General features: G+C 35.5%; 1 protein-coding gene across 1 annotated transcript in view; it reads right to left on the bottom strand.

Annotated features, from left to right (window-relative positions):
- Positions 1 to 12,500, bottom strand: part of LOC126235108 (uncharacterized) — a 74,341-nt gene that overhangs the window by 34,558 nt on the left and 27,283 nt on the right. Inside the window, exons 2-3 of the mRNA XM_049943843.1 lie at positions 11,454 to 11,591; positions 2,915 to 3,126 (exon numbers count right to left, since the gene is read on the bottom strand). Of these exons, the coding sequence (XP_049799800.1) occupies positions 2,915 to 3,126; positions 11,454 to 11,591 (350 nt within the window). The remainder of the gene's footprint in view (positions 1 to 2,914; positions 3,127 to 11,453; positions 11,592 to 12,500) is intronic.

Below are 12,500 nucleotides of genomic sequence, written 5' to 3'. Positions count from 1 at the left end.
TTTTGCATGCATGTTAAAAATAAAGCTGCATAAACGATTCTATATTAAGGAGATACGGACATAATGAGGGTCTGAAAAATGATTAATTAATTTAATAAAATTCTGTGGTTCTTCCTGATCATAAAAATATGTACTTTATATATAGTACCTCATCATTTTTGTGTTAAAATGCCTTTCTAATGAGGTGCAGCTTCTGAATGCCTAATGGTCACACTACTGCCAAATACAAAACCTTGAACACAACGTCTCATTATTTAATTTTGGTGCTGCTATTTCCATAGCAACTCATTTGTGTAGTATCCCTGGTGAACATATTGACTGCACTATGAGCAGGGACTTATTGCAATCGATCTTTCTGTCAGTAAAGTAGATAACTCAAGTTTACTTATGTTTTTCACATGTGTTCATGTTCTGAACTTGTTGTTGCACCTATGTATTTCAACCATTTTGCTAGTAAAATTCCACAAATGAAGAAGTTTAATTGCAGTCATAGATCTTACACTAATCAACACAAGCATGTTGTTGAAAATCATAAAAAATGAAGGAACTGAAGTGAGGCTAGCTTTAAAAGTTTGCCAGATAGCACTTTAAATGTCAAGATGAAAAATCGTACTTAAAATGAACAAGGTGTTGATGCTGTAAATAGTGAAAAAATGATCACATTTTAATTAGTAAGTGGAAGACTTCAGAACTGCTTTTGCCTGTTGCTAAAAGTAAATACTTTAATAGTAAAAATCTCTTATGTTTAGTATGGGCATAAGGAAGAGAAGAGGCCTATCAGGCAAAACTGAAGTGGAATGTAAAGTAATGAAATGTACAATGACATCTCCTATAACATGCATAAGCTATAGTAAAAGGGAATATTTTCCTTACTTATGCCATGAGGTATATTGGAAAGGGAAGAAAAGCATCAGACATTCCATGCAATGATGGACTTCCCACCACCACCTGTAAAATTTGATGGGTATTTTAAAAATTTTCACAATCCCTTAACAGAAATCAGTGAAGAACCTGTGCAGTAGGCAGTGAAGGAAACTGTTGACATTTGTTAATCTATTGATATTGTTGCTGCATTTGATGGTGCCTGGCAAAACAGTGGCCATACATTACAGAATGGAGTTGTCACAGCTACCTCCGTAGATACAGGCAAGATGCTGAATTTTGAATGTCTCACAGAACACTTGCTGAAGTTGTGCCAATAAAGTAAATGGTCACAAATGTGACAAAATTTGTGCAGGTTTCAGCATCAGTATGGAAAGCAAGGTGGCAGTCTCCATTTTAGTAGGTCAATTGCTAGACCTGCAATACACTCACTACCTTGGTGATGGTGACTCTAAAAGCTTCAATAGTGTTGTGGCTGCTCAACTATATGGTGAAACTCTAAATTTAAAAAGAATGGAATGTATACAATAAGTGCAGAAGAGAATGGGGGCAAGACTTAGTAAACTCTGCAAGAACATAATAGGAAAAATTATCTGATGGAAAAGCAATTGGTGGACAAGGCAGACTCACCAAATCAGAAATAGAAGATTTCAAAGAATATTATGCTCTAATCATCTGGAGGAACAGTGAAAATGTCAGTGAAATGAAAAAAGCAACCTGGTTAACTCTATTTCACAGAATATCCACTGATGAACATCCACATCATGACGTCAGCCCAAAATGAAATATCTCATGGTGCAAGTATTATAGATGTAAAGCAAACAGACAAAACATTCACATGCAGACCCCATGCCAGAAACTGTTGAGGCAGAACGAAAGCTAACACACAGAGATCTTTCAAAGTCTAAGCTCTGGGAAAAATGTTTACATGGCAAAATGCAGAATTCAAATCAAAGCTTCAGCACTTGCATTTGGGAACACTTGCCAGAAACTGTTTTCATTGGCACATCACCTTTTCTGATTAGTGTTATGGATGCCATTATATCTTTTAATGATGAAGTAAGAAACAGATCAAAAATCAAGAGCAGAGTAGACATCAAAACTAAGGACAATATGAAAAGTGGACTGTCAAACGAAAGAAGTTGAGGATTGCATGCTCAGTTGAGAAGTACTCCTCTTCATTGTGTTGAGTGTATTATGAAGAAAATGTGCAGTAAAATTGATTATTTAAAAAAATGTCAGTGTCAATATATGTGTTCCTATTTTCCCTCACTGATATCTGGCAACCCTATATGTGTGACCCACACTTCTATTCATTACCGGGGCTATTTTCCTGCTTAAAGGATTTCTTGTAGATTATAGTCAATAATGGTGTTAACTCTGCACATAATTCTTTAAGACTCTGGGTGCACTGACAAGTTTGGGTAACTTAAGTTTTGCATCTTTTTATATCACAACTCTTGATACCTATACCATTCAGTTTTACACTCACACTAAAATTAAAATGACAAGTTGATGAAAAATGATGGTATGGTGGCAGTTGTGTTACCATATTTGAATCCTTTTAAATACTGGTGCATTCTTACTTCTTTTTTGAAGTTAAGCAAAACATGAATAACACTTGACAGTTAAAAAAGGTTGCAAAATGATTACTTTAAGTTGTGCACAAAGATTTCATAAATAGCTGGTGTAGTGTGTGTCAAATACACACAAAACTTAAATAATATGCAAAAAAGGAGGATGAGGGTTTAGCATCCCATCAACAAATAGTCTGTAAACAAGACATGTTGCTGTGTAGATGAGAAACATTTATAATCAAATGAAACTGGTCTATACCTTGTGTACTTTGTTATTATTATTATTATTATTATTATTATTATTATTATTATTACTATAGTTACAGTCATCATCATCAGTAAACATAGTGGAAAATTCTAAAATGGAGCATTCTTATATACAGTATAACAGAATGTTAGAAAATTCATTATAATATCATGTCCTCATATTAATGCAGTACTTCATAATAACATACCTTGACCAAAGGATCCTTATTCAGATCTAGGTGTGATATCACAGTGTAGAAAGCTTTGACTTTTTCATCAAATGCCCATGGCCGGTTCATTTTTGCTTTGATTGTGTAACGAATACGACCATATGTGCCTTCAAATGATGATGGCAAATTTTCTGGGAGTTTGACAGAAAAATTATACACATGCTCTCCTGGTGGAAGTGTGAGCTCCTGAGCTGAAACAGCCAGTATTCCACATAATTTTGTAAACCAAAGTGGGTACAGTTGAGGCAAAATAAGCACATCATCAATGGTCAGTAACCTAAACAAGAACTGTACAGAAGGTAATGTTCAGCTGTAATCCATTTCATGTAAACAATTTCTGGTTGATCATCTGGAGAGTCCTGCAATATGGATTCATGATTCAAGATATCCACTTCCCCCACTGATCTTCACAAACAATCACCATAAAATGAGGACTGGTTGACTATTTCCCGGTTTAGATTACTATTATCTATGCAGACATTTATCAGCAACGTTAAGATCACATGGAAACCTTGATTCCTCAATAAGTTCATGCACTGTAGAATCTTAAAGGTATTTTGTGCTTACATGTGATGAAGTATTTTGAACAGAACAAACTACTTCACTCTAAACAACATGGATTCGAAAAACATTGGTCTTGCAAAACCCATCTCATGCTTTTTTCTCATGACATCCTCCCTCAGCCAATACCAATGCATTACTGTGGCTCATGAAACCATCACTTGCAGCCACTACAATGGCATGAGTGAGTGAGGTGGCGCAGTAGTTAGCACACTGGACTTGCATTTGGAAGGACAACATTTCAAACCCCCATCTGCCCATTCTAATTTAGGTTTTCCATGATTTCCCAATATTGCTTCAGGCAAATGCTGGGATGGTTCCTGTAAAAGGGCACAGCTGACTTCCTTCCCATAATTCCCAATATGAGGGAACAAATGACCTCACTGTTTGGTCCCATCCCCCAAATCAACCAACCAGAGGCAGAGGGTGCTAGAAGCTGCAGATGGGTCCCAATGCAGGTGAAACGTCACTACTGGGTCCATGCATAAATGCCCCATCTCAAACCAGACCCTCTGGCGGGTATCCTAGTTCTCTTCCACCATGTGACACTAGCCCAGACCACAGCCAAATCATTTATGACCCTGTGGTGCACTTATAGATTTGACTGTAGAAATAGGTAGGATGAACAGCTGGCTTCTGGGTATATAACTGATTGTGCGGAATAGACTCATCTGTTTGCGATATATGAAGCTATACTGTCACATGTCATTATTGTTAATCATCATGACCCTGCTGTTAATTGGACTTAGTATAGACTGGTGGTTTGGACTGTATCATGTTTGCTCCCAACAATCTCGGCTCAGAAATTATTCCTGATACTTCCCCACCATTACAAACTTGACACAAACTGGATTTATGCATGACTGCAGTATAAGTTTTCTAGCCAGTTACTCACATAATAAACACTTGCGAGGGTATCTGTTGGGCTACCATATTAACTTCTATTGGTAGTTTAATATCTGCTTGATTGTGTTAGTACTTTTCAAAGGAAACAGTTACTAATATCTGCAATGACAAATGTCTCTTTACAGAGCACTAATAGCTTAAACAACTTTCAAATGAACACAACTAATTGCCATTTTACCATATAGCTAACAGGAATTTTCAATCCATCAATATAAATAACCAGATAATTTACAGAAGGAGTTGTTATTAACACTTTTTATGGGATTCCCAGTTTATTGGGTATATGTTAGATTATAACTCAAAGTTATTAGAATTACATATTGGTTGTTTGGACTGAAAAATAAAATTTATCAGTCAATATTATTATATGACATTTATACTTGAGAAATTCATCAAATTATAATCTAATATTTTTAAAATGGTGACAATAATAAATTTAAATTATTTCAAAAGTTTCTTTTAAAACTGAAGTGAACTCAAGTTTCCACATGTTGAAATATGTTTTTATTTTACATTTTAGTATATTTCTACTTAAATGAAATAATTTTCTGTAATTTATTTAGGCATAACAAAGATAACCAAAATTTATATGATTTCTGAAGTACTTTTGTGTATCAAGTAATCTGATTTTCCAAGTTTATTGAGTACTCCAAGTAATTGTACATATTGAGTACTCTGATTGTCCATGTGTATTGTGTGCTCCTGTTTGAGGTGAAAATGGGGTCACTGGGCTGGGTAGCAGCCTTTTATGTGCAGTGCACACCTGACCCATCAAGGGGGACACCATAGTTCTCAACACTATGGTGCAAGTCTAGGAAGTCACAGCCTGACTTGGTACAGAACCTTCAAAGTCTCAGTTCAGAATACGGAAGCCACAATCAGTTCTGTGGACAACGCTGAAGATTGTAACATTTGTTGAGACTCTGTGGGCAAGGCTGATCTTCTCAACCTTCTCTGCCTATTCCTGGAATGATCCAAGAATGATTTCAAATCCCAGGTGACAGTCATTGTTTGTTCTAGCACACACCACTATCTGTAGTTGGTTGCACCCTGTTACCTCAATAGTAGCTGGTACAGCCTCTTCAGCATGTTGAATGAGGCCCCAGTTGTACACTGAGTGCACCTAGAATTCCTGCCTGACCCTTGTTGTCATTTCCTTAAGGAGTACCTTTATTCATGACAAGTTTGATCGGTCAAAAATCAAAAGGCCCTTACCTTTTTGCTCCTGCCTTTCCATGACACATGATACAGCATGTTTCCCAACAGGTTAAGTGAGTCTCACCGGTTCAGTAACAAGGTCAGTGGGAAATAGCACCTTGAACATGTTGGTTAGAATTGAGGATTCTCCCTGATCTCCATTTCCCCCATACACGGAACTTAGATTTATCATTGACACACCACTCGATTTATCATTGACACATCACCCAGAGACAAATGGATGAGCAGCAACAGTGTCTGTACGTCCTGTAGCAAAGACAGTATCCACAGGAGAGGATAGTATTTATGGTACATTTGGTGCCTTTCATACATGACTCTCAGGAGCCCTCCCAACACACCCATTTGTAGAAGCTTCCAAACACTTGACAGTTTGCTTACAAATGTCAATTAACTCATCCCATGATCAAGAACAGTATACGCAGAGGAGCTCCACTGTGGTTAGTGTAATATTATATAGAACAATACACAATAACTTTAAGCTACGCTTGTTCATTCCTTTTAGTTTACAGTACTGATATGCTACAGTTGTGTCTACAACTAACATGACTAACAGCTAAAATGAGATGCCTATTATGGAAAGAGAAATATTTGGAATAAAATTTCCTTGTTCCCTGAAACATTTTTGAAGTTATGGTTACTAACAAACTCGAAAACAGCTTTAATTTACCAAAACTGCAGACAATATTTATGCCTGTTAAAAACAAAACTAAATGTAACACAGTATGTTAGTTGTAAAATATTTGCAGTAAATGTAACTCACACATGCCAATTTACTATGAAATATGTCATGTACAACACTTGTGACTTCTGCAAATGTTAAAAAATATTTGTTTATTCACATATATATGCTCTGTAATTTAGGGTGAATAAGCTGTGTTTCATGACGAGAATACTGCTAAAATTGTGTAATGTACACACACTCACTAGCATCCAAAAATTCTCATAAATATACAATGAAATTAAGAATTATTGTATCTGAATGATGATAAGTAGGGTAGAACATTGTACCTTGGCACACATTAAGAATTTGCCTCTAGCCAGTCTCATAATAGAAGTTTCATATACAGGGTGTACATAAAGTCTGGGAACACTTTCAATTATTTATTGCACAAGAACAAAACATTGTACATATATCATACATATGTCATTTTGAAGAGAAACCCTGAAATGTTTTTTTTTCATGTATACCACCACAGTGTAGTTTGGTAATTTGTCGATGGTCAGCACTAGTCGCAAATATGACGAGTTCAGGTGCGAAGCGAGCTTTCTGTGTGTTGGGTCACCAGATCTCACTCTGTGCAACTTTTTTCTTTGAGGACACATTAAAGATCCGGTGTATGTATTGCCTATACCCCGTGATGTAGCAGAGCTCTGGGAGAGAATATGGGAAGTGACAGCCACAGTCGACAATGCCATGCTGGGATGGGTATGGCAAGAATTCAGTTACCATATTGACGTCTGCCAGGTCACTCATGGGTCACATATTGAATGTTTGTAAAAAAACTTTCAGAGTTTCTCTTCAAAATGCAATATGTATGACATCTGTACAATATTTAGTTCTTGTGCAATAAATAATTGAAAATGTTCCCTGACTTTATGTACACCCTGTATTTTCTTATTCCATTTTGAAAAGATAGTATTCACATTATGTGTGCTGCGGTCTTTTTCTGAAATTATAAAAATTACTCAGGAGAAGTAACATTTTTCCAAAAGTGAAAAACCGTTCCAAGGTATAACATGCTCATATACCTAGGAACAAATATTCCATCCCAATTTAAAAGTACTGCAATTGAGAAAATCTTGTCAATGCTGTTTTTAATAGTCTAAGTGTTACATCATTACTCTACTACAGAACAACAACCAGCCTAGTGAAATCAAATGAAGAAGAAGTAGCATCAAAAAATATTTAGGAGTTAAAAACAATAGTGAAACAGAAGCTATTGGCAACTGACACAGATTTCCATTTTCAACACAGGGAAACTTGTTAAAGACATTAAAGAAACAGAGTTCATTTACAAGTATCACATATTACAAGGTGGTGCATGACTGAGAATGTATGGCTTACACATGCACACATCATGTAGCCATGCGGGATTAAATACTGCTACAAACTGTTCATTTTAAATTTGAACTAACTGATTTGAAATTCCTCATTCCTCAGTTTTCAACAAATTTTTACTTCTACCAAAAACTTTATATTCATACTAAAAATTTAATGTTCCTGAATTTTCCAATATTAAAACAATAATATTTTCCAAATTCAGGGCCATAATTTTGTAGGTACAAATTTTCTGTGTCCAAAAATGTATACTGTTATTAGAAAAATGTTTTACTTTGTTAATTATTCCAACTAGAAAATTTCACTTTCTTGAAACCTTTTTGTGAACTTCGGGAATCCCTGTGCACATTAAAATTGCTCTCCCATAAAATAGTACTGATAATTTAGAATTTGCTAATTATACGCCTCTTAGTTAAATAAACTTATTGCTCTGCCTATCATACTTATCTCCCTTTTAATTTTCCTGTCTTTTATGTCAATATCTGAAGTGGAATAGCTTAGTATTTGATCAATTTGTAATTTCTATAATACATGCATCTACAAACAGGGATTTCAGACAAAGTCACCCTCATCTGCAGTTGGTATTCAGTCAGTACAGTCACTATGTCAGTCAGTAACTACTCAGTAGTTTAAGTTTGTAGTTGCAATGTGTCAGTTTCGTTAAGCATGCAGTGAGTCTCAAAACATGTAAAGTTAATTTATTAATCGGTGCCACTTGTAAAATGGTTGAACATTCTCCAAGTCTGAATAGATATAAAAGTCATAAAACTGATGATCAAACTACAGTGTGTGTTAATAAAAATAAACAGTAATGGACACAAAACACTAAAATGTTGTGCATATCATTCAATAACAGTACACCATCATCAAAAAATGCAAGAAGAAGATTAACAGCTGAAAAATGCTGCTGTCAGAGCATAAAAAAGGCAAATAAGCTCCTCTTTGAAAGATTCTGACAAAAAATGTGGAACTAGCTGCCTCAATCCTCATTCTGCCTTCATCATCAAAAATTTTGCCATGCCAATATATTCAAGCTCTTTTAACACAGGAAATTCTATACATACATCTCTCTCCCACTGTCTTTTCTCCCACTGGCACTTTCTCCTATCTTTCTCTCCATCTATCACAGTCTTCATCCCTTTCTTTTGCTCTTCCTTACTACTGTCTCCTTCTTAACCACTTTCACTGTATCTCTGTCTCCCAGCTATTGCCTTTGTGTGATTATTTTTCTCTCCCATTGCTACTGTCCCTTTCTTTCTCACTCACAGTCTGCTGTCTTTCTCTTCAACCACCACTGTCTCCTCTATACGCATCCTTGGGGATAGTTTGCTCAGAATTTTGCCCTTAGACATAGAAACTTTTAACATATGGGAATAGGGGATGTGGGAAAGTAGGCGAATTTTTCCTTTTTAAGTTCACCACTATGGGGGAGGGGGGTTCAGACCCTCGAGAAACCTATGTGTAGCCTCCACTCAACTCTCTTGTAAATTTCCATGGTCTCTGAGGATTTAACCAGCTGGTTGTTCACTTTTCTGTAAGGATTTTTTTAAAGAGGACCATTTTTCTGCTGGTTCCCCCCTTTTCCCTGTTACAGCAGGGAGTGCAACTTACATAAAATGAAATCTGTAGGTCAATAATGTTTTGACAGTTTATTTACATTCTTTGTCACTTTTACATACTTTGACATGCAAACAGCAAATAAATCCACATAACATAAACTTAACACAAAATTGTCTCCCAACCAAAGCAAGTTTGTTTACCACTACTTTACATAAAAATACACAACATTTTTAAGCTACACTTACAGTACACCAGAAAACAAAGTGTTTGATTTACACATACTAAGAACTTCATATCATAAAATAATTTTCTGTAAGGTACTTACAACAAATAATTTTCAGGGGTAGGCAACATGTACAGATGTGAAGAGTCCATTATACAGAGACATCATGCCATCAAGTTTCATTAGTGAATAAATGGTGACCAAAAACATATTTTGGTGACCTCAGAACCCTTGCAATCATGCCAGAATCCTTTCCATGTATGAAGTATGGTAACTTTGAACCTCTCCATTTCAGTAATGGATAATGATATCAAGTGATTACTTGAGAACATCATCTTAAGAACATATGTAAAAATTTTGACAATCTGGCATGAATAGAAATTATAGAAGTGGCCATCCCCACAATTGGTACTTGAAGTATCCTAAAATCATGGTTTTTTGGGTGCATCTTGGTAACAGATAAAGATTTTCAAAAATGGGAAAATGGTGTTTCTAGATAAATGTCTAAAGAGTGTACAGCTTAGATCTAAGCCATTTTCTCACATTTTTCTGCTTAAGTACAGTAACCCCAAACCTGTAGACCTTGGTAAAGGATATTAAAATTGAAAAAAAATTCTAAGCTCCCTGCGAACTCCAACTTCAGAACATTTGGCTAAAATTTAGATGATTTGGCATGGATAGAAATTATAGAAGTGACCATCCCCACAACTGATACTTTTGGTACCCAAAAAAGGTTTTTTGTGGTTTCTCAGGAACTGTCCATGAACAAATAGTGCTTCCCTAAGCCATCTAAGGCCCAGCCTAGACTGCACCTAATGCAAAAGAACCAACCAATTTGCTCAAGTTCCCTGGGCTGGAGGAATTGTTTAATGTTTAAATTTTAATGACATACTGTGGGATAGCTACAGTATGCCTGTGCTTGTGATAGGTATACAAAAGGTTGCCAAACCAAGGGCTATCCAAAACACTTAACTCCTTATCTCTGTGATTAATAGAATCTGAGTTATGACTGCTTGAAAAATTGCAATTTCATGTGCATATTTTTGGAACGTATTGGTACTATGTATTATTGTGCATGGTCCAATAAGAGAAATTCAACAAGACAGAGACATGTGAAAGAGGTTAGTAACTTACACAGTCTCTAAATAAATTATATGAGTATTGGCAATTTGCACAGTGGAATGCAATTTTCACACCGGTATTCTTGCATCCAAATTAAATATTCCTTGGACAAAACTATTAATGCATTCTGGATGAAGTGTTTAAATTATTGAAGAATTAAAGAATGTCTTCCCCCATCATGTAGGATTATGTCATGACCTGTTATGACAGTTCACAAACCTGACACTCCTCTTGTGCTGTGAATAGTGTTCTCATTAACATCTACCCTGAATCATAGAAGTGAAATATATTTATGATACTTGTCACATCTAATTAGTTCTAATAGAAAGCTAGTACAAATAACAATTTTTTTGCGAGATAAAACAGACACATTTTTTTCTGAAATACAGACTGATAACAAAGGGATACAAATTTTTAACAAAACATCTTAAAAATATGATACAATGAATAGCAAGTTTGTTAAACTGAGTGGAATAAAATTCTGGATAATAAAACATTCTCACGTTGCTGACCATGTGATGTACAGATGGGAGAAACATACAATGGAAATATGTGTTACAGAAATGTATGTTTTCTTACAACAGCACCTCAGAATTCAAAATTAAAAACCTGGAGATTCCATTTAATTAGCTTATTTGACATGTACCATGCAAAATTTTATGTTACAGTTTCATCTGCTAGGAGGATAGCAACAGATTTCCCTTTTAATAATAATCATCTTTCATGTCATAGCAACTAATGATATGTTATTTGTGACCTGAGAGTCTCTGAAATGAGAGAGCTCTACAGAAATTAAACTATCTGGTATCAAGAAATTTGACCAAAAGTAACACAAAATAAATAGGAATAAATAAATGAAGTATACTTACAAGGACCTCCAACAAAGTAATATTTTGTTTCAAAGTACTTTTCATATGCTGAAAATGTAACACTCTTGGTTTCACCATTTCTTCTCACTTGTTCAGTCCACCTCACATTGGCTTCACCTCTGAATTTTGCAGAAATATCTGCATAAAAGATAACAGGTATAGAAAGGTTAAGTGTGTGGATGTGTGTGTGTAAATCGGAATCAATTACATCTGATCAATTTGTCACAAAGTAACATTTTTAGAATATTCAGAAGAGAGTACAAAGGTGCACATTTATATATAGATAATTTATGTGAAGAATTTTCTTTATCCATAAAAATTAATTCAAGAAGCTGCATGAAAGAATGATGGATACATTCCTGTTTATAAACATGATGGCACTTCTTACCTGTAGAACAAATTTCCATTACTGTGGAGGCAAACATCTGTCATACTTTATATTTATCTAAAAGTCACCTTTTCATTTCCACAGAGGCATTATAAGGTTGTAACAAGGGGGTGCAGCTATAAGACACTGGATTCCTGTTCAGGGGTACATCAGTTCCAGTCTGATCCAGTCATTCAAAATTAGATTTTCTGTGATTTCCCTTAATCCTATAGCACATTCTTTGTTCCCATGATCCTTATGGTCTCAATATTTGCTAGCTCTATGCCCCACATCCACCCCAACCCCAGTCCCTGCCCCAAAACTCTAACTTTACTCATCATGCACTAGACTAGCATGGATAGGAGCATCAAACCAGTCTCTGGACTGAAGACCATAACAACAACATTACGGCCAGAAGCTTTGGGAAGAAAAGGACACTTAACAATGAGAAACAACAGTCTTTTTCATTTAAAATGCAAAAATTAAGCTTAATACAGGTTCAATTGTACATTATGACCACCTTTTTAATAGCCTGTTTGTCCGTCTTTGGAATAAAGCACACCATTGATTGCGTGTATAAGGGGGCCAACAGTTTGTTGGTATGTTTGTGGAGGTATGCGGCATAAGATATCAATGCACGGGTCATGTAATTTATGTAAGTAACGGGTGATTCATTTACG

This window comes from Schistocerca nitens, chromosome 2, assembly GCF_023898315.1.
Source record: "Schistocerca nitens isolate TAMUIC-IGC-003100 chromosome 2, iqSchNite1.1, whole genome shotgun sequence".
Lineage (NCBI taxonomy): Eukaryota > Metazoa > Arthropoda > Insecta > Orthoptera > Acrididae > Schistocerca > Schistocerca nitens.
Note: the sequence above shows the minus strand (reverse complement) of the source record. Positions and strands in the feature narration are given on the sequence as shown.